Source organism: Phalangium opilio, unplaced genomic scaffold (assembly GCF_054372755.1).
Source record: "Phalangium opilio isolate 3A_F unplaced genomic scaffold, DU_Popi_V2 ptg000070l_1, whole genome shotgun sequence".
NCBI lineage: Eukaryota > Metazoa > Arthropoda > Arachnida > Opiliones > Phalangiidae > Phalangium > Phalangium opilio.
In genome coordinates this window covers 1991321-2015306 of record NW_028324182.1, presented here as the reverse complement: position 1 = coordinate 2015306, position 23986 = coordinate 1991321, and the positions used below count along the sequence as shown (strand labels likewise).

Sequence of the window (23986 nt, the reverse complement as noted above, 5' to 3'; positions counted from 1 at the left end):
CATATACTTTGTAGGAAAATTGCAGGCGCGTTTTAGATACTTTTTTGGATCATTGCAGGCGCGTTTCAGATACTTTGTAGGCTAATTGCAGCCGCGTTTCAGATGATTTGCAGGATCATTGCAGCCGCGTTTCAGATAATTTTTAGGATAGTTGCAGGCGCATGTCAGATAATTTTTAGGATAGTTTCAGGCGCATGTCAGATACTTTGCAGGATAAATGCAGGCGCGTTTCAGATACTTTTCAGGATCATTACTGGCGCGTTTCAGATACTTTTAAGGACCATTACAGGTCATTACTGGCGCGTTTCAGATACGTTTAAGGACCATTACAGGCGCGTTTCAGATACTTTTAAGGACCATTACAGGCGCGTTTCAGATACGATAATTACAGGTGCTTTTCAGATACTTTTTAGGATAATGGCAGGTGCTTTTCAGATAATTTTTAGGATATTGTAGGCGCGTTTCAGATACTTTTTAGGATAATTACAGGCTCTTTTCATATACTTTGTAGGATAATTGCAGGCGCTTTTCATATACTTTTCAGGATAATTGCAGGCGCATTTCAGATACTTTGCAGGGTCATTGCAGCCGCGTTTCAGATATTTTGTAGGATAATTGCAGCCGCGTTTCAAATACTTTGCAGGATCATTGCAGCCGTGTTTCAGATAATTTTTAGGATAGTTGCAGGCGCATGTCAGATAATTTTTAGGATAGTTGCAGGCGCATGTCAGATACTTTGCAGGATAAATGCAGGCGCTTTTCATATACTTTGTAGGAAAATAGCAGGCGCGTTTCAGATACTTTTCAGGATCATTACTGGCGCGTTTCAGATACTTTTACGGACCATTACAGGCGCGTTTCAGATACTTTAATTTGTACGATAATTGCAGGTGCTTTTCAGATGCTTTTTAGGATAATTGCAGGCGCGTTTCAGATACTTTTTAGGATAATTGCAGGCTCTTTTCATATACTTTGTAGGATAATTGCAGTTGCTTTTCATATAATTTGTAGGATAATTGCAGTTGCTTTTCATATACTTTGTAGGATAATTACAGGCGCGTTTCAGATACTTTGTAGGATAATTGCAGGCGCATTTCAGACACTTTTCGGGATAATTTCAGGAGCGTTTCATATACTTTGTAGGAAAATTGCAGGCGCGTTTCAGATACTTTTTAAGGATAATGGCAGGTGCTTTTCAGATAATTTTTAGGTTCATTGCAGCCGCACTTCAGATACTTCGTAGGATAATTACAGGCGCGTTTCAGATACTTTGTAGGATAATTGCAGGTACTTTTCAGAAATTTTTAGGATAATTGCAGGAGCATTTCAGATACTTCGTAGGATAATTGCAGGCGCTTTTCATATACTTTGTAGGATAATTGCAGGCGCTTTTCATATATTTTGTAGGAATATTGCAGGCGCTTTTCATATACTTTTTTGGATCATTGCAGGCGCGTTTCAGATACTTTTTAGGATCATTGCAGGCGTATTTCGGATACTTTGTAGGATAATTGCAGGCGCGTTTCAGATACTTTTTAGATTAATTGAAGGCTCTTTTCATATACTTTGTAGGATAATTGCAGGTGCGTTTCAGACACTTTGTAGGATCATTGCAGCCGCGTTTCAGACACTTTGTAGGATCATTGCAGCCGCGTTTCAGATACTTCGCAGGAGCATTTCAGATACTCTGTAGGATAATTGCAGGTGCGTTTCAGATACTTTGCAGGGTCATTGCAGGCGCGTTTCATATTCTTTGTAGGATCATTGCAGGCGCGTTTCAGATACTTTGAAGGATAATTGCAGGCGCGATATAGATACTTTGTGGAATAATTGCAGACGCGTTTCAGATACTTCGCAGGATCATTGCAGGTGCATTTCAGATACATCGCAGGATCATTGCAGGTGGATTTCAGATTCTTTGTAGGGTCATTGCAGGTGCGTTTCAGATACTTTGCAGGATCATTGCAGGCGCGTTTCATATGCTTTGCAGAGTCATTGCGGGTTTTCCTATCAATTATTGTGAATCAGTAGCCTTATATACCCTAAATTTCCAAAAAAAATTAAAGAGGCTTACGCTTGAGTTCAAACGTCAACAATTGCTATGTTTAAAATGATTTTAGGAATAAAGTTTCTTAAAACGATTTAACTAGAATTAAGGTAAATTAATGACGATTAAATTAATAAATATCATTTATATTTATTTAAATATTTAAAAATAGCCTCTAAATTGCGTCTCGACTTGGAGAGGTTTATTTTGGATTCCCAACTTGTACTCATCTCTTACAAAAATATTAAGCTGTAATTCATCTGAATACACGCTTTTCTGACTTGCTAAAGTAATATCTGAGATGGTCCAACTGTTTAGGTACATGTACATTAAGTTCTCACCACATCTAGATAAGAAGGTCTTTTCGTCTATCTAACATCCACAACATACACACTCACAGAACGTAATCGAAAAATTCTTTCAAACTTATAGCTAAAAACCGATTACAACTGAAGGGAAGGGTCCCGACAGGCTTGTTTTACGTCTATCCGCAACCAGGAAAACTGCTGTAAACTTATATGATAGCGCTAAAGTACTTTGGTTCGCAATTTCCTTCACATTTCGAGCGCCATGGTGATAGTAGATCTTGTCTTAATCGGTTTCTATCCACGCTTGTTTTTCGTGTACCCGGGGCCACAAACACACACATGCACACCCCCACAGAAAGCTAGGTCTGGTCTCAAAAACTGGAATAAAATCACTAAAATAAACTGAAATTAATTTTATTTACTTTTTTTGGATGAAAAATTGTTTTTCTACGACTTTTTACCTCAAATAGAAGTAACTCTTATTTTATTAGGTTTTGAATCTATAGAACTTGACTGCCAACACCTTTGAAAGCTTGGAATCCTTATGTTGTTAGTATTGGATACACCTTAAACATAACTGCATAAGTTCGTAAGATGTGTTCCATAAGTTTGTCACTGGTTACTTCATGAAGTGGTGTAGGTGAAACGTCATATTCTCGTAAAGCGACGCCTGTTGAGCCATTGTCAAAGGCTTAATAAGGCTAAATAGGAAGTGGGACTGCAAAACCGAGTGTATTCAATTCTCGCGTCATTCTCGAACTAGCTCTCAGTAAGTCTCTAGCATTACGAAGTATAGGCAGTGTCATACTTATTGAAACATATCTGATAAACTTATGATAACTGTATATACAATACTGGCCCATTTATGACCAAAAAATGTTTCAATTTTCTATCTTTTATGGTGGTTTAAATATTTTTAGGATCGAGACGTGACAGTATTAGATCAAAAGATTTTATTAAGATGAATGAGTAAAGCTTTTTTAAGATGCCTTTTTAGGCCTAACCAATTCTTTATTCAAATTTTAGAAAAATAAAAGCAGTAATATTAATGCCTAACAGAAGCAGATAAAAATTTAGGGTGCGCTCGAAGTTGACTTCCCGTACAAAAATTTTAAGCTGTAATTCATCTGCATACGCGCTTTTTTTATCGCTACCACGCTGTAATAGGTATACATTAAGGCTACATTTCTGCAGCTCAAAAAACGGGAAAATTTCACAGCAATTCTAGAACTGCAAATTGACTGCCGTTTCTTCATTTTCTGTTTGTTAACTGTTAACTGTCTAGCCTGGCAGAAATATGCAGCGCAATTCTGCAAACGCTAAGCAAAAGTAGAAATACCAGCTGTTAGTTTAAAACTTAATTTGACCGTTTTTATAGATATGATACAGGTCTGCAAAAGTGATGGAAAAGTAGAAATCCAGTTGCTAATTTAGAACTGTAATTTGACCGTTTTAATAGACATGTTACAGGTCTGCAAAAGTGATAGAAAAGTAGAAATCCAGCTGCTAATTTAAAACTGCAATTCTACCACATTTATAGACATGTTACAGATCTGCAAAAGTGATGGAAAAGCAGAAATGCAGCTGCCAATTTAGAACTGTAATTGGACCTTTTTTATAGACATGTTACAGGTCTGCAAAAGTGATGGAAAAGTAGAAATCCAGCTGCTAATTTAAAATTGCAATTTGGCCACATTTATAGACATGTTACAGGTCTGCAAAAGTGATGGAAAAGTAGAAATTCAGCTGCCAATTTAAAACTGTAATTTAACCACATTTAGAGAGATATTGCAGGTATTCAAAAGTAGGAAATTCTACTTTTGAATACCTGCAATATGTCTATAAATGTTGAATAGTTACAGTTTTAAATTGGAAGCTAGATTTCAACTTTCCCATAACTTTTGCAGACCTGTAACATATGTATAAATGTGGTCAAATTGCAGTTTTAAATTGGCAGCTGGATATCTACTTTTCCATCACTTTTGCTGACCTGTAACATGTCTATATAAATGGTCAAATTACAGTTTTAAATAGGCAGCTGGATTTCTACTTTTCCATCGCTTTTTCAGACTTGTAACATGTCTATAAATATGGTCAAATTACAGTTTTAAATTGGCAGCTGGATTTCTACTTTTCCATCACTTTTTCAGACTTGTAACATGTCTATAAATATGGTCAAATTGCAGTTTTAAATTGGCAGCTGGATTTCTACTTTTCCATCACTTTTTCAGACTTGTAACATGTCTATACATGTAGTCAAATTACAGTTTTAAACTAGCATCTGGTATTTCTACTTTTCTATCGCTTTTGCACACCTGTAACATGTCTATAAAAATGGTCAAATTACAGTTTTAAATTGGCAGCTGAATATCTACTTTTCCATCACTTTTGCAGGCCTGTAACATTTCTATATAAATGGTCAAATTACAGTTTTAAATAGGCAGCTGGATTTCTACTTTTCCATCGCTTTTTCAGACTTGTAACATGTCTATAAATATGGTCAAATTACAGTTTTAAATAGGCAGCTGGATTTCTACTTTTCCATCGCTTTTTCAGACTTTTAACATGTCTATAAATATGGTCAAATTACAGTTTTAAATTGGCAGCTGGATTTCTACTTTTCCATCACTTTTTCAGACTTGTAACATGTCTATAAATATGGTCAAATTGCAGTTTTAAATTGGCAGCTGGATTTCTACTTTTCCATCACTTTTTCAGACTTGTAACATGTCTATACATGTAGTCAAATTACAGTTTTAAACTAGCATCTGGTATTTCTACTTTTCTATCGCTTTTGCACACCTGTAACATGTCTATAAAAATGGTCAAATTACAGTTTTAAATTGGCAGCTGAATATCTACTTTTCCATCACTTTTGCAGACCTGTAACATTTCTATATAAATGGTCAAATTACAGTTTTAAATAGGCAGCTGGATTTCTACTTTTCCATCGCTTTTTCAAACTTGTAACATGTCTATAAATATGGTCAAATTACAGTTTTAAATAGGCAGCTGGATTTCTACTTTTCCATCGCTTTTTCAGACTTGTAACATGTCTATAAATATGGTCAAATTACAGTTTTAAATTGGCAGCTGGATTTCTACTTTTCCATCACTTTTTCAGACTTGTAACATGTCTATAAATATGGTCAAATTGCAGTTTTAAATTGGCAGCTGGATTTCTACTTTTCCATCACTTTTTCAGACTTGTAACATGTCTATACATGTAGTCAAATTACAGTTTTAAACTAGCATCTGGTATTTCTACTTTTCTATCGCTTTTGCACACCTGTAACATGTCTATAAAAATGGTCAAATTACAGTTTTAAATTGGCAGCTGAATATCTACTTTTCCATCACTTTTGCAGGCCTGTAACATTTCTATATAAATGTTCAAATTACAGTTTTAAATAGGCAGCTGGATTTCTACTTTTCCATCGCTTTTTCAGACTTGTAACATGTCTATAAATATGGTCAAATTACAGTTTTAAATAGGCAGCTGGATTTCTACTTTTCCATCGCTTTTTCAGACTTGTAACATGTCTATAAATATGGTCAAATTACAGTTTTAAATTGGCAGCTGGATTTCTACTTTTCCATCACTTTTTCAGACTTGTAACATGTCTATAAATATGGTCAAATTGCAGTTTTAAATTGGCAGCTGGATTTCTACTTTTCCATCACTTTTTCAGACTTGTAACATGTCTATACATGTAGTCAAATTACAGTTTTAAACTAGCATCTGGTATTTCTACTTTTCTATCGCTTTTGCACACCTGTAACATGTCTATAAAAATGGTCAAATTACAGTTTTAAATTGGCAGCTGAATATCTACTTTTCCATCACTTTTGCAGACCTGTAACATTTCTATATAAATGGTCAAATTACAGTTTTAAATAGGCAGCTGGATTTCTACTTTTCCATCGCTTTTTCAAACTTGTAACATGTCTATAAATATGGTCAAATTACAGTTTTAAATAGGCAGCTGGATTTCTACTTTTCCATCGCTTTTTCAGACTTGTAACATGTCTATAAATATGGTCAAATTACAGTTTTAAATTGGCAGCTGGATTTCTACTTTTCCATCACTTTTTCAGACTTGTAACATGTCTATAAATATGGTCAAATTGCAGTTTTAAATTGGCAGCTGGATTTCTACTTTTCCATCACTTTTTCAGACTTGTAACATGTCTATACATGTAGTCAAATTACAGTTTTAAACTAGCATCTGGTATTTCTACTTTTCTATCGCTTTTGCACACCTGTAACATGTCTATAAAAATGGTCAAATTACAGTTTTAAATTGGCAGCTGAATATCTACTTTTCCATAAGTTTTGCACACCTGTAACATGTCTATAAATATGGTCATATTACAGTTTTAAAATGGCATCTGGATTTCTACTTTTCCATCACATTTGCAGGCCTGTAACATGTCTATAAATGTGGTCAAGTTGCAGTTTTAAACTAGCAGCTGGTATTTCTACTTTTTCATCACTTTTGCAGACCTGTAACATGTCAATAAATATAGTCAAATTGCAGTTTTAAATTGGCAGCTGGATTTCTACTTTTCCCTCAGTTTTGCAGAACTGTAACATGTCTATAACTGTGGTCAAATTACAGTTTTAAACTAGCAGCTGTTATTTCTACTTTTGCATCGCGTTTGCAGAATCGCGCTGCATATTTCTGCCAATACAGACAATTAACAGATAATAAACAGAAAATGTAGAAACGGCAGACAATTTGCAGTTCTGGAATTTCTGTGAAATTTTCGCGTTTTTCGAGCTGCAGAAAATGTAGCTTTAATTTATACCTATTACAGCGTGGTAGCGATAAAAAAGCGCGTATGCAGATGAATTACAGCTTAAAATTTTTGTACGGGTGCAATTGCCGAGCTCCAGTAGCGCAATGGATGAAGTGATTTGGATGATCGAAGAAGTTAAGCAGCATCGAGCGCCGTCACTACTTGGGAAGGAGACCTCTTAAAGGTAAGTTTAGGTTAGGGTTATACAATTTCCAAAAATTGAAGTTCTTTACTGAAATTTATCGAGGAATGTTATTGGTGAACATACATATTATTTGCTGCAATATCAAGAAGTTTAATAAGAAAATCAATTTTATTTTTGGGTTAGGTTAGGTTTGGTTAGGTAAGGTAAGGTTTTGTTTGGCTAGGTTAGGTCAGGTAAGGTTAGGTTAGGTTTGGTTAGGTAAGGTAAGGTAAGGTAAGGTAAGGTAAGGTAAGGTTAGGTAAGGTTAGGTTAGGTTAGGTAAGGTTAGGTAAAGTAAGGTTAGGTTTTGTTGGGCTTGGGTTTGGTTTGGGTAGGTTAGGTCAGGTAAGGTTAGGTTAGGTTTGGGTAGGTTAGGTTAGGTTAGGTTGGGTTAGGTAAGGTAAGGTTAGGTTAGGTAAGGTTTCGTTTGGCTAGGTTAGGTTAGGTTAGGTTAGGTTTGGCTAGGTTTGGTCAGGTAAGGTTAGGCTAGGTTTGGTCAGGTAAGATTAGGCTAGGTTTGGTTAGGTTAGGTTAGGTCAGGTTAGGTTAGGTTAGGTTAGGTTTGGTTAGGTAAGGTATTGTTATTGTTGAAGGGGGTGACGCGTCGCCGCGTCGAGCACCGATACCAAGGGTATATTGTGCGCCCCGAACTGGTTAGACTGCGAAGAGTCCTGTCGCCTCGATGAATCGGAGAATCCGATTGACCGAGACAGTAGAGAACTGGTGAGGTTCCATAGTATGCATATCGAAATGCTCAAACCTCATGGCCGCGAGATAGTCGCAGCAGCATAGGATATGGGAGGAGGTTTCCTCTTCCTCCCGGCAGAACCTACAGAGTGGGTCATCAACGATGCCCAGTAGGTGCAGGTGTCTATTCAGCCGGCAGTGTCCAGTGAGGAGACTGGTGACCAGCCTAATTTTGCTTTTGGTAAGGGCAAGCAGTTCCTTTGCCCTAGTAATAGAAGGACCCGGGACAAACTCCTTGGCTTGTCTCTGCCCATCCATGTCTAGCCAGAGTTGCAGTTGAAGTGCAGACATCCGGCAGTGAATCCTATGGCGAATGATGCCATGGGGGATGGGAACCGCAGGCTCAGGTCCGAAGAACTTCGCCTCAGCCCCCCTTTTGGCATACATATCAGCCCTCTCATTGCCCAGGTATCCGCAGTGCCCTGGCACCCACAGCAATTGAACCTTGTTGCGGGCAGCCAAAGAACTCAGCAGATCCAGGCAGCTGAGCACCAGTCTAGAATCGACAAGGCACTGATTTAGCGCCTTGAGAGCGGCCTGACTATCCGAATAAATCTGAATCGTCCGTCCGCGGTAGTTTTTCTTGTTGCAGAAATCCACACATAAACAAATGGCCATGATTTCCGCCTGAAAAACGCTGGCAAAGTTGCCAAGGCTCTCGTAAAAACCAAACTTCTTGGTCAAGCAGTAGACCCCGGCACCAACTCCAGAGTCCGTTTTAGAGCCGTCCGTGAACCAGACGGACTCCCCCCCAGTTCCAAGGACTGGGGTGGTCTCCCAAACAGCGCGACTGGGAAAGTGCACGCTGAAGGGCTTGTCGAAGTGGTGTGATATAACAGACTTATCTGAGACCATCACAAGTGATGGCTCAGTACTGCTGTACTCACTGAAAAGCTTGGTGTGACTGAAGTCCCAGTGCTTGGGCTTCCACCAGCCGAGGTTGTTGAGCCTACAGGCTCCCATAATAGCTTCTTCCTCAATAAAGAGGTGAAGGAGAAGCATATTGAGAAGGATTTCCAGAGAGGCTGTGGGGGCTGTCCTCATGGACCCCGTGATACCGATGCACGCCAGCCTTTGAAGCTTGCGTAGTTCATCTTGGGCTGTCTTAAGGCGAACCCTGGGCCACCAGACAAGGGCTCCATAGGAGACCACTGGCCTGATGATCCTAGTATAAATCCAGTTTACAGCGCTAGGGCTTAAACCCCAGGACTTGCTGACTGAACTCCTTAAACGCCAAAATAGAATTTTGGCTTTCTTGATGCTCAGATCAAGATGGGATTTCCAAGTAAGCTTGGCATCAAGAGTCACGCCAAGGTACTTGACCTCGGAGGACTTCTTTAAAACCTGTCCAAAGAAGGAAATATCATTGAAGAGGTCATTAGTCCTTTTCCGGGTAAACGGTATAAGGACAGTCTTATTGGGATTGACGGTGAGGTTAACTTCCCTACACCATTCCTCAACATCATGTAAGACAGATTTCATCAGTGCAGCGATAGTTGCAGGGAACCTCCCTGTAACAATCACTGCGATGTCATCCGCATAGCCAAAGCAGTGACACCCCCCCTCCCCGAGTCGGCCCAGCAGCTCATCCACCACCAGGCACCAAAGAAGAGGGGAAAGAACCCCTCCCTGAGGACAGCCACGGTCGGTGGAGATCTCCAAGGATTCCCCGAGAAGAGACGCCGTCACCCTACGGTACGTGAGCATGGATTTTATCCAACGACACAAAGTGTCGTCAATACCAAACCGCTCCGCAGCGCGAAGGATAACTTCACTAGAGACCCTATCAAAGGCCCCCTCAATATCAAGGAAGATGGCCAAAGACATCTCCTTGAACTCGATGGCCCTGTCAAGGCAGTTCAAGATGCCATGGAGCGCCGTCTCTGTAGATTTGCCTTTCTGATAGGCAAACTGAAAAGTGGACAGGGGTGTGTGGGAAAGAACACCATCCCGCAAATACCTGTCCACCAATTTCTCTAAAGTCTTTAGGAAGAAAGAGGTAAGACAGATAGGTCTGAATGCCTTAGCCTCAAGATAGCTCGTCTTCCCAGGTTTGGGAATAAAGATAACCTTCGAGCGCTTCCAGATATCTGGAATATGCGCCAGAGCAATGCAGGCTCTAAATATCCTGCACAGATAGGGGCCAATGGCGTCTATGCCTTCCTGAAGGAGGGCGGGAAAGACGCCATCTGGGCCAGGGGACTTATAGGGCTGAAACGAATTTACAGCCCACTTAAGTCTAGAGTATGTAACTATCTTATTGGCGATGCCCCAGTCCGCCCTGTGTGCTCTTCGAAAGTTCACGGGGGGAGTGTCGGTGCTTGTGGGGTCAAAAGCCTCGGAGTCCGGAAAGTGTACCTTAAGCATATGCTTAAGGGTGTCAGTCCCTGACTTGGTAAACTCACCTTCTGCCACCTTGATGGTGCTGAGCTGGTGAGTGTTATCGTGAGCCAGGATCCTCATGATCTTGGCAGTAGCGGGGGCATCAGAGATGCTACCGCAGAAGTCCCTCCAGGAGTTCCTTTTGGCCTCCCGGATGGCTTTATTATACTTGTTAAGGGTCTGTCTATAAATAGTCCAGTCCCCAGTCCTCCTAGCCCTATTAAAGAGTTTACGAGTGAGCTTGCGAAGCTTGCCAAGTTCCGTATTCCACCAAGGAACGAGCCTCGGCCGGCTGGCAGGCTTCGCCGGACAGTTGTGGTGGTAGGAATTGATAATGGCTTGTTGCATGAGATCAACTGCCAAATCAAATTCCAGCACCGAGGAAAGCTTTGGAGCATTACCTCTGAGTAGGATGCAAAGTTCCTCCCTGTAGCCGGACCAGTCGGTCCGACGGGGATTACGCAGTTCCGTCTTAACCGAAGTTGACTTGACCGCGACCGAGAAGCAGATGTGCCTATGATCCGAAAGAGACGGTTCATTAGACACATGCCAGTTAGAAACCGACAGACTGATATTGCCTGTGGCCAGGGTGACATCAATGACCTCCTTTCTGTTAGAAGTAACGAAGGTTGGCTCATTGTGCCTGTTGAGAATATGCAGGTTCGTACCGACCAGATATTCTAGCAGTTCATCACCACGTCTGTTGCAGTCACTACTGCCCCACGTGACATGGTGGGCATTGGCATCGCAACCCAGAATGAGCCTGTCCCCCTGCCTCTCACAGCGGTCGACAAGAGTGACAACCTCCTGTGGTGGAGGGGAGCCAGTGGCATCATGGGGAAAGTAAGCAGACGCCATGATAAGGCCAGTTGCCTCTCCAGAAGAGGAGGGCATTACCTTAATCACAGCAGTATCCCTAGTGAGGTAGTTCGGAAGCGGAAGGATGTCAAGACCCTTCCTGGTCAGAACACACGCCCTGGGGTTGGGTGAGGTAAAGTCATAAGAGATATTACCTGCATTCTTTAAACCAAGGATTTTGCCATTATGAATCCAAGGTTCCTGAATGAGGGCCACATCCAGGCCCTCTAAGGCAAACCTCCGGCAGAGAACTGCCGAGGCTGCTTTGCAGTGATGCAGGTTGATCTGGATCACCTTGATGCTCATGACTTAGGGAGAGAGGCGGCCCCGGCTACCGCTTGGCGGTAGCGTGGAGTCCCGATCCAGGACCGGTATCTCCTTCGCCACCACCAGCAGCACCCTCGGCCCCCAGCTCCATCCCAGTAGCAGGAGCGCAGGTCCTCTCGGTATCAGAGTCCTTCAAGAAGTCGGACTCTGTCCCGAGGTCAATGTCTGAGCTATCTGGAAGGGATGGCTCTAAATTAATACTAGCAATATTTGCTGCCAGCTCCCCACTCACGCTGGCTGCAGTATTACCCTCTTCTTCAGAAGCCTCAGAGGCATTCTGGAGAGGGTCCTTTGGCGCATTCAGGACTTTAAATGTCCCGACATCTACACCAGTAAGACCCTCGAAGCCGGCTTCCTTGATGGCCTCCATGGAGGAGCCATCAATTAGGAAGATCCAGCGTCTGGTGCTCTTCTCATCGAACGACTTCAGGCACCGCCAACAGTCGGTCAGAAACCTTCCATTGTAGGCCTTCAATCGCCGGAGAAGAGCCGCCGGATCAGTGGTGCGACGGTCCTTGGTCCGGAAGGACACCTTGAACGGCTTCGGGAGTTCACTGGCCTTCATCACTGAAAGCCGTGTTCCCCCTATGGCACGCTCATTATGGTGTAGCACCTTCACGAGCCATTCACTGGTCGCAGAATCCCCACATGAATAGATCATGGCCCCAGCCATGATGTGGAAATTGAGAGGACGTGGCAGCGAGCTTCCCGAAGAAAGCTCAGCGTCCAATGCGTCAAGTATAGCGGCCTGGATAGGAACGACGTCCTCCTCCGTGACCGCATTAGTCGGATAGCCATCTTTAACGATGGCCATCTTGACAATACTGGCGACGTCGCAGTAAGACTTGGTCTTCTTTGACGCCGCAGCTTGTAAGCTAGGCGAGGGATCAGGGTCCTCTGTCCTAGCTCTCTTGCCAGAAAGGGTGGTAGCTTCTCTTGCACCAGGCGTAGAGTCCGTACCCGGGACGTTTCTCCCAGCACCCGAAGGTACAGGAGTCACATCTCGGCCCGTATCTCCTGCACCCAGTGCAGAGTTCTGGCCACCTTTTTGGGGTTGTTTTCTTCGGCGGTTGGCCCTGCGCCTCCTATTTGCTTCACTCAACCTGGTGGAACCCGATTGAGGAGCAGGAGGCGACTTTTGGCCTTCCGCCGATTGCGGGTGGCTGCTGCCAGAGGCAGCATCTCGCCCAGAAGCAGGTTGGGAGTTGCCTCCTTCCCTGAGAGAAGGCTGGGTACCGGTAGAACCGGCTCCATGCCCAGGTTTTGTTTTGGTTTTTGTTTTTAAAGAATCCATAGAGATCCCACGAGTAAAGAGGCAAATAAAAGGTCGCCACCCGGTAGTCCTCAACCCGGGTGGAAGGCTAGTTACAACGGGGTTTCGCCTGGTGCCCCGAGGGGATCGTTCGAGATACCGTAGATTAACTTCCCCGGTACCACACAGCCCTCAGCACGATACCTGCACACCTTGGCTTGGGAAGGGCGCGTATCAGCTCAGCCCACAAAACGCAGTGGTTGCCCAGCTCTCACCACCGAGGAGGTGTGATACAACGCACTGTTGAGGACCCAAGCTGGCGGTCGCGCAAGCGAAAGGTAAGGCTGAGCAGCAAAGCAAGGGGGGAAATTAAGCGCGCCATCCAGCTTGCGTCTCCAACTTCGAGAGCCTAGGTAAGGTAAGGTTAGTTTTGGTTTGGCTAGGTTATGTCAGGTAAGGTAAGGTTAAGTTTGGTTTGGCTAGGTTAGGTTAGGTTTGGTTTTGTTTAGACAATTTCAAACAATGAAAATTATTTACTCAAATTTATTGAAGAATGTTATTGGTGAACATAAATATTATTTGCTGCAATATCAAGAAGTTTATAAGAAAATCAATAGAAAAATAGGAATGAAAGGAAAATTCATTATTGGAAAACCGCCCAAGTTGCGGTATTCGGTCTAATGGGATTCGGTCGAACAAGACATTCGATCCAATGGGATTCGACCCAATGGTAGACAATCGTTTTATTTTGGTTTCCCAACTTGTAAATAGTATTGGTATTTCTCACAGCTGGCTCCTATATAGCTGTAGCGGCAGAATATTTTTTGCCTAATTTTAATTTTTTCTCCTCTACCGGACCACCGAGATTTAAACCACGGACATTCCAAACGACAGCCCGATACTACACTAACTCGCCTACAGACACTTGTTGCGAGAGGGTTGCAAAGATAGTAGGAGTGCTGCGAGCGCGCTGATTACTAACCCTGGCGTCCTCCAATATAGGTGCGGTCCATGATGATCTGAGTGAGCTGTAGATAAATCAAGACTCCGAGCAGGGCCGGAAATAAGAAAAATTTGTTATAAGACATGCGTCCAGTGTCCTGTATGACTGGAAATTTATAGGACATTGTCCACTAAAGTGTAGAAAAAATAGTGTCGCATCTCCATAGTCAAGTTATCCAAACCCAGTCCAGTGACCCCCTTAGTACTTTAAAAAAAATTTTGTAACATTTTATAGTTTTATTGGACAATGTCCAGTGTCCTGTGCTTATTTCTGGCCCTGACTCCGAGCGGGCGAGTATTGTTTTGACTCGTTCTTTGACGACTATGCCCATAGGTCTATCGGTATCTTTTTAGCTGCATTGTATCGATGTGACTAGTCACTTTACCGGAACAGTGATACCAGGAATGTCAACAAAAACATACAGAAATTATAAAAAAAAAGTCAAAGTTCAACCAAGGCTGAAAAAACCAACGATATGAGTGAGGTTAATCAATTGACTGAAATTCAGGTATTGCATTTTTCCTTTAATTATTTTTTAAAATTTAATCCTTAGTCAATCAACTGATTTTCTTGTTATCGATAAATTGAAAGAATTACATATCTACGCTATATCAAGAACAATTCCATTTTCCGAAAACATTTGATCATGAAATCAATTATTTGAAGGAAGTACGTGTTGAAGGATCAATATAGAATATTTGGAATAATCACGCTGCCTCGCACCCAAAGAAATATCATACCCTCCCCGTATTTCTAGGAGATATTTCACTAGCAGTAAATTTATTGAAGCAGGAACAGCGAGAGAGCGTAAATGATGTGGCTTAATTATGGGCTGGACTATCTACACAGTAAAAAAAATGTGTCTTTTCCAGACCTTAAGAGGTATTTTGCTTTGCATCCATAGGAGCCCCAAAAAAGGTATCGAAAAATACCTTCTCAATAAGGTTCTCAAAAAATACCTTCGAAATGAAGAACTTTTTGATACCTTAAGGTACTTCATAGCACCCTTTGAAGATTGAAATAAAACCACAATAAGCACGTTTAAGGCACTTTTAGATGATTGAAAAGTACCTTGTAAAGAACTAAAAAATACCTCCCAAACGTAGGACTGTTTAACAACCCTTGAGGTACTTCATAGTACTCTTTGAAGAATGAAATAAAACCACAATAAGCACGTTTAAGGCACTTTTAGATGATTGAAAAATACCTTTAAAGAACTAGAAAATACCTCCCAAACGAAGGACTGTTTAACACCCCTTGAGGTACTTCATAGTACTCTTTGAAGAGTGAAATAAAACCACAACAAGCACGTTTAAGGCACTTTTAGATGATTGAAAAATACCTTTAAAGAACTAGAAAATACCTCCCAAACGAAGGACTGTTTCACACCCCTTGAGGTACTTCATAGTACTCTTTGAAGAATGAAATAAAACCACAACAAGCACGTTTAAGGCACTTTTAGATGATTGAAAAATACCTTTAAAGAACTAGAAAATACCTCCCAAACGAAGGACTGTTTCACACCCCTTGAGGTACTTCATAGTACTCTTTGAAGAATGAAATAAAACCACGACAAGCACGTTTAAGGCACTTTTAGATGATTGAAAAATACCTTTAAAGAACTAGAAAATACCTCCCAAACGAAGGACGGTTTTACACCCCTTGAGGTACTTCACAGTACTCTTTGAAGATGGAAATAAATCCACAATAAGATGATTGAAAAATACCTTGTATGAACTATAAAATACCCCTCAAATGAAGACCTTTTTGAGACCCTTTGAGGACTGAAATACGGCCTGAGTAAGCACGTTTTAGACCAAAACTAATGATAAAATACTACCCGTACCGGAGCAATTTTGTGGAACAACACAGGGAATTAAAAATAATTCCGAAAATATACTACAAATTATAACTAATTCACAGATTTTCCCCGAAGTATTTTTTTTATTAAAATAACTACTACAATAGCTTGTTGAGAACATTTTTAACGGCATTAGATATTTTCTTTGACCCAGGCTCTATGCAGAAAACAATCTTTTGGAGAAACTCCAACGTATTAACCAGCTCAGCTGGATACTGAACCCCAAACACATAGTATGAAGCCATCAGTAAGCATAGTCCATTTACAGTGCTTGTTGCTTTTATTGCAACAGTTTCGATCATCAGTTTAATTGGCTGTGATAAAAATCCATCTTCTTCTATGCTAAGAACTGCGTTTTCATGTTTTTCGCTATTCTGTAACAATAAATATTAAAGATTAGTTAGCCTATGTACGAAATTCCTAGGCCCTGGTTCGGGAAATCATAAAATATCGGATTTAAGATTTCAGACAATGCTGGCTGCATAACAGGGGAAAGGAAACGTAACTGCGAGTCTTATGAACCAGGGATTTATTACTGTAAAGTCTTACATAGTTGAAAGTGAAAAGAAGGTCCGGGTTTTCTTTGAATAAGAGCGGCAATAGCACTAAGCATGCGCTTAGCTCCATTTCTAAAACGATATTAAACATTAGTTAATTATGGGTATATATAGTAAACGATAAAAAAACGTTACCTAATATTTCAGCGTCATTTATATAATCTTTTCGAGCCTCCATCTGGTCATTTAATTTCTTGCAAAGGGCAGAACTTTTAGTTAGTGCTAAAATTCTGGGAACAAGGGGTTGCAGGTATGCCAAAATCTTTTTCTCTGGATTAATATCCCCCTTCAAAATTCTGGCGAAATCTTTTAAAATCTGGAAAAATTTTGGAGTAAGGCTACGTTCTACTTTAAATTTAATTTGTTAACACAAACCTCTTTCCCACAATTTAAATTTGGAAAGCTTTCCAAGGTTTCCGGAACAGAATTTGTTTCGTTGCATTTTTGCCGATAATGGAGGGTTCTTAACATTTTTTCGTCCAAAATGGCCTCGTTTGGCTTGGTTTTTTTGGCCTCACTGCATATCACCTTGATATGTGCCTCTATCGAGGTTGGATCCTCCAAAAAGTCATCCTGAAAAAGATGATTAGTTTAGATAAACCAATTGTAAAAGATAATTACGCATACAGCTAGTTCAATTCGGTTAATTTTTTTCTTTTTGGGAATAGGCACTTCATCTTTATCCACAGGTTTTCTTTTGTTGTTCGTATGTTTTTTTTTTGCCTCTTGAACACATCGTAGGTGCGTCAAAGGTTTTCTATTCCTTTTGAATTTTGACTTTAACGATGAGAGCCAGGTAGACTATTTTGAATATTAATAAATACTAGTTTCGTTTGCCACCAAAATATATTTTATTAATGGTGTTCAGGATAAGTACTTACGTATTCAGGGCCCAGCTTACACCTGCAGACCAAAAATCGGTGTTGTTTAACGAGAGCAGTGCACACTCTCACATACTCATCGTGAGTTGGATACCTATAATAAAATATTCAATTTTAACTCAGCAAAACGTTTTTTGGACTATTTCATATTCATTTCATTTCTCCTTTGATTTACACCTACATTGTGTATCTTGTCATATCCTCAAAGAGAAGTCTGACAATTGTTGATGAATTACTTGTGTGAAACACAAGGCTGTTTTTTTCTTTGATTAGTTCCATTATGTTATGGGGTAAAGCGGGAACTTTGTATCCAAGAGGAATTCTTTTTTCGCTCTCACACACAGTTTCATCTTCTTCAAATATTATTGGCGCTGATAAATTTGCTCTGTAAATTATTTGGATATTTGAATTATATTCCAATGATGCAAATTTAATTTTTGATTGGTTGCTCACGTTGATGTTGAAGGCACTGCTAATGGAGCTGCAATGGGGTTGGTTTTAGCTTCTTTCTTCTCGCCAAGAATATTGAGCTCGGAGCCGTCCGGTGGACTATCTTCATCATCACTCTCGATGTCAATAAACTTCTTCCATTTTGTCGAAAGTACTTGGATTCCTTTGAAATCCATAATTTTAAAGGATTTTTTAATCTTAGTCGATAGATTATCGATGGTGAATGGTTCGTCAATGGTTACTTCTTTCGTACGGTCATCGTATGTTACGCAATAACTGCGAGTAGCCTTATAACCAAATAAAAATACATTAAAACAAGGACTATATAATAATGCTTGCTGCTAATTATTTACGTTTATAACATTGGTACGAGTATTACTGACAAATACTGTATTTCAAGCTGATAAACAGTTTGGAATTAACAAGGTATGAGTTCATTATGGTGAAGTCAATTTCGTCTCCAGGTTTAATGACTTTCCAGAGCTTTGAATCTTGCACTTCATAAGCATTGAAATGTCTTGAATATGAAATAGCAGTGAAGATTTTCCCACATATTACCCACACATCATTTATTTTCAAAATACGTGCAATTTTCATAAAAACTGGTATATTTTCGCCATGTACTAAGGCAGTTGTCAAAAATGTTTTCATTTTATATGCCACTGATTTTAATTTAATTTCATTAGCTTTAAAGACGATCATTTTCTCTCTTTCGACATTTAAATAAGAGCATTTTCTAATTTCACCCTTTAAGTCGTATGGTAAGCTTGAAAACAACACTGGTTTTACACATTTTTCAAGATATTCATTTTCAATTCCATTTTTCCCACTTAAATCGTAACATTGGGCATACTGATGACGTACCGCTAAAGTTTTCGCGATATTTGTAAAATTTTTCCCTCTACTTGCCATTATCTTGAGGTTTTGGTGCTTTGCTTCAAACCTAATGCAGGATAGTCTTCTTAATGGGCCATACTTTAAGGTTAACCGAGGATAGTGAACTAAATAGTGGACTTTGGGGGTAAACTTTGTTGGGGCAAGTTCGTTTAATTTTTGGTAAAACTGCTCAATTAAGTCACTGGCCATAGGCAGCCAATATCTCTCAATCACTGGGGCCACTAGAATGTCAACTATTTGCCTTAGATTTAGGTACAATTTCCAATAGGCATTCTGTTCGGGAACATGTTCCCCAAACAGAAATGGAAAAAGATAAAATTAACAAGCTTTCTGAGAAGCGGACCCAATTAAATTTGCATCATTTAAAATCATGCCCTGTGTGAAGGTACCAGGTTTATTGCGAGTATCTTGGCAGCCATAACGGAAGTTTTTTAAAATATTATTTATGTCATCTAGAGCAAATACATCCTCGCCAATCAGCCCAGCGAAAACAACTTTTAAAACCAGAGGTATCACGCCTTCGTATAGGTCGTGCATTATATCTGGGGGAAACATTTCAGTTACTTTAAATTCAGAAATGTCAAGGAAAGGTGATCTCTCTTGCACACCATAGATTTTACAGTTGTCAGGGTTTTCCGCGATAGCTGCAAGATGATATAAGTGCCCTGTTTCAGTCCGTAAAGTATGGCCACTCTCCAAAAACTGCTCAGACGCAGTTTTTTTAGTTGCCAGGCACTGGCGGCATATTCGTAAACCAGAAAAACCTTTATTGAACCCAGCTAAGAGGTGGGATGACAGATTGTCCCCAGATATTGTGGCTAAAGCACCCTTAACTACAGTATTTTTTTCCTTGATATATATACCCTTGGTCTGAAGAGTAATTAAATCCTGAATGAAGGGATCAAGAATGGGCGCATATCCATACTGACGGACCAATTTGTCTCGGACAATAATGGTTACATAAATATTTTTCAGTTTGCTTCTAAATCTCGGTGGGAGGTTTCCAATGAAGAAATAAAATACGCTTATTTTATGTTTGCCCCGCTTAGCACCCAGTGGGTTAGACACCTCCAATTCATCACTATAGGCGTGCAATCGAACCGCTGAACTATCGTTTTTAAACAAATGATGATTTAAAATAAATTCTCCATCCTTGATATCAGTTAGCTTGTCACCTGCACCCTCATTACCAGTTTCATTGTACCTTTGAAACTCGTCCCATATATCGTCGAAAGAGAGAAGTCGCTTTAGTAAATCTAAAATATTTACATATTGAAATGTATCTTTGAAAGTTTTTCCATTTCTTTCGTGTTCTCCCAAAATATATTCCGTGGGGGCAAGTAAGTCTAGTTCTTGCTTGCAAAAGGCATTTAATTTATAATCACTTCGTATTATATCGGTTAAAGTTTCTGGGTCCGGAATTTCATTAGCTTCATAATTGCTGCACATATCTTTAACATTTTCCACGATTATACCAATATCATTTGCTATACTATTCGCTACTGATCGTGGCAGTAAATGTTTTTCCCTAATTTTTAAAATTGTCAGAGCCAAATTTTTCCTAAAATTAATTAAGTCATTTTCCGAATTTTGTGTTTCATTTTGATTATCTAAATCACCCTCTGTTTGCATTTCACCATCATTGTCATTAACTAAACTATTATCTAAATTAACTCCACTATTCGCATCAATAACTAGAAATTTTTCCCTTATATCATTTTGGTGCTTTCGCTGAACGTGACTTTTATATGAATTATAATTTGTGTAAGATAAAACACAGTTTCCCAAATTGCATCGTATTTTAAAATTAGAATCGTGCATGTGCAAGTTCCGATAATGAGCCAGAAGCTTGTTCAAAGATGTTCTTTTGGTATCGCATATTGAGCAACGATACATTTTCGTATCTGGACAACCAAAGTCGAAATATTTATTGGAAAATACCAACAAAATTTATGTATTAAGATTAACGAGACAGATATTAAAGGGTTAGTGACACCTTTTTAGAAAAATGGCTAGTTTTGGTTTCTAAACATATATAGGGTCTTTGCGCGTGACTTCAAGTTACCTTCCCCCTTTCCTCTCCCCTTGCCGGCTACCCGCTCTGGCCACGTTAGGACGCCATGTTGACATCCCCTGAAAACCGGTTTTCGCCCCCTTTTTACTCTCGCGGAAACACCCTATTGGGTTATAATAAGCTTATATCCCAAGTGAAACTATTCAAATTAATTTATTCTTTTTGTAATAACAGGAAGTCCCTTCCTGGTAAAAAGAAAAAGAAAACGCACCTTTGAACATACTTGAAAACAAAGAAATGTATTTGTACCCCTGGTGACGTCACGAAGGGTACCGTTTGTTAGAAAAGCGAGTGAAGTATTTTGGTCATTTCTCCTTGCAAATGCTAAGCCTAATTATTGGTTTAGCGCTAAAGCCGCTGATAAACTAAGCGCGCTCTCTATCACCAGGGGTACCGTAATCTTAAACTGATAAAATAGTTGGAAAAAATTCAGAAAGTAGGCTTTGAAAACGGGGTTTTGAAGAAGACTTAGAAAATCAGAATGGAATTATAAACTGTATATTCTTTGTTACAATGGTTTAATTTTAAAATTTTTGATTTTTGGTGACACTAACCCTTTAAATATAACTACCCTTATGAATATCTCTCTTCAATCTTATAACTTTAATTATCATGGTAATTAAGAAAACACAACACAAATGAAATCTCAGCATTGAGATGTCATATGAAATCATTGATTATAGACATTACCATTTCCTTTTTTAACAGCACACTTATTTGCCTTGTTCCGCTCTTTCCCTTTCCACGTTTTGTTGATGGTATAGGATTATTTCAACCTGTAAAGCGTTAAAAATGTTTTAAGAGAGGCATGGAATGGTCAAACGGAGAGTTGGGGGGATGAACTGAGGGGGGAATGAACTGTACCCCCTTTAGCGAAAACTCTGCATTGTTATATATAGCCGAAAAGGCAGTGCATGTGGCCAGTAACTGAACCTATGGCTTGCCAATTTCTTCAGCACAGGTGTTCAGGGTTCAAAGCCCCCACGAACACATAGTAAAAAGAAAAATATTTCAGGTGGGGGGCTGAAAATTCCAAATCATCCTAAACTTTCCTCAAGAGAATGGCGCTTATTGTGTGCCTAAAGCCTCGCCCTCGTACAGAGGGAGGAAAAACTGGTCATGATTGTGTTCCACCCCCCCCCCCCAATGGAGGACCCTCACTATAGTAGTATGCAACATTGGGAAGGGTTAAAATTAACATGTGAAATATGAGCAATTTTACCCTTTCCAAGATTAGATACTACTAAAAATACAATAATAAATTCTACTCAAAATTTCCCCTACAGTAAAATTGCAAACTCAATCACTTGCGCTGTTAATTATTATTATTATTATGAAGACTTGGGGAAAAGTTCCCCAAGCCGAAATGGGCTTATATACAAACCGCGAGAGAGTTATTAGATTTTAGCCATTAATTAGAGAAAAAAAAATGCAGATACTTGGACGCTTAAAATCGTACAGTAAGCCTTCACACTAGGTTCTAATTAAAACAAGCCTAACAAATGAATGATACAGTTTTATATCTGTGTGTGGGTTTTGGGCCATAGTTAAGTCTCAACAAATTGAATAATTAAATTAATTGACATACCTTAGTTCCTTGGATGATTGATCCTTAAAATCGGACGACCAAGCAAATTTTTACTTCAGTAAGAAAATGGCGCTGTAATACCTAAAGCACGCGTACTACAAGTAGGAAATGGCGGGATTGGTGGCCACAGGTCAAAGAAAATATACGCGTGTATCTTCTTTGCACAGGTTAACACGTACTACAAACGCCGAAGCTTATAAAATAAATTCTTACCCCCAAAAATGTTTTCCCCTTTAGTGTATAACCCCTTTGGTTACATCCCTCTAAGATCCCCCTGCCCCACTCGTTTGGTTCCAATTCTCTGAAAGGCGTTTTTCCGTACCACCTGTCACGCAGAGCCTCTATAAAGGCTCAATAAATACTCCCATTTTCAAAAAGTACCACAATAGAGATTTCTTAGTACCCCTTGAAAAATAAAGATCGTAGAATACCAATAAAGGTACTAGGAAATTCTCCGAGGTATTTTTTGGTACCTTCAAAGTACCTTATTTTTTTACTGTGTAGTTGTTTATGTAGCGTTTCGATTGCCATAAGGCTTTAGAAGCTTAAATACTGGAAAACGTGAAAATATTACTAGATGAAGCCATCATTTCACGTTGCATTAGGTCGCAAAAATTACTTATTTGCTAGTCCTCTTTAGAGTCCATTTGATCACGATTTAAATTGCTGCGTAATGTGTGACATGTGAAACCAATAATAGAGCAACAGGGCGACCTCCCAAGGGTGTCATTTTTGATTCTTGGTGTCATGAAATCATTATTTTAACCAAAAATTTATGTTTATCAACACGTAGGATAAGAATATTAGATCGAAAGCTTTTATTATATTCAATTCGAGCTAAATTTTACTAATCAAAAGTTAAAAATAAATTGACACGCAACTAACTAAATCTTTAATATTTATTCATGAAGTTCTTTTATTGCTTCGATCGGTTTGTTAGGAGATCATTCCATTTTTTCCTTTTTAATTATTCATAAACCGACCATGCCAGAAACCTTATAAAACTCCGTTTAGCGACTTTGCATATTTATTTTCGAAAACTTTCCGCAACGGTACTAAGTAATCTTTATCCATAGCATATTAGCTAAAACTTTGAAATGTACGATATTTCGAAAATCAGAAGTGTTGGTCATAGAGTTAAAGTCGGAGTTGAAGAAATCTTTCCTCAAATGCAAATGGAAGTTAGGAATGGACAAGTCATTAGCGCGTTTGGATATTCTATGGATTGTGTCAGAACCATATCAAATTACTTCAATTTCAGGTGCGATAAGTAACGTAATAACCATAAGTCTGACAATAAAATCCTTTAATGGAGCGATGCCTAACGTAACCTAAATTACTCTAGCCTAGTCCGGTGAACCACGTTAAAATTCTTATCAAATCGAAGGGATTACTACATAAATCCCCTCGATTTAAAATACGTCACTTCATAAATTTTGAAAATATACTTTGGCACATTTCGACTGAATGGGATTTCCGTCCAATGGGAATTGAGCTAAATTGGATTCTGTCCAATGTAATTCGGCTTAAAGGCCGACTTCAAGCGTTAAGGGTTCGAGCGAACTGAAAACCGGGCATCGAGACTAACAATGGAGCGACCGTGCCGATTTTCGAATCCCTGCTGGGGCAAAAGTTGGAAAGGTTCTAGCTAACTGAACGCCGTGCAATGCAGTTCGAGCGAACTGAAGATACTCAATAGAGAATTGCCTTCAGAGGGAGGCAAAAATTCGGGCGGAAAAAATTTAAAAGGATTTCTATTGTTTATAT

At 39.7% G+C, this 23986-nt stretch overlaps 1 protein-coding gene across 1 annotated transcript; it reads right to left on the bottom strand.

Moving 5' to 3' along the window:
• Positions 1-16423: 16423 nt before the first annotated feature.
• LOC149661032 (sterile alpha motif domain-containing protein 3-like) lies at positions 16424-19952 on the bottom strand. The gene is made up of 8 exons (XM_089843613.1): positions 19827-19952; positions 18014-18177; positions 17664-17947; positions 17392-17595; positions 17211-17304; positions 16957-17130; positions 16705-16902; positions 16424-16645 (listed from the first exon to the last, which is right to left on the bottom strand). Exons 3-8 carry the CDS (start codon positions 17834-17836, stop codon positions 16424-16426), a joined length of 1065 nt encoding a protein of 354 aa, XP_089699739.1. The 5' UTR covers positions 17837-17947; positions 18014-18177; positions 19827-19952.
• Between the last annotated feature and the right edge of the window lie 4034 nt (positions 19953-23986).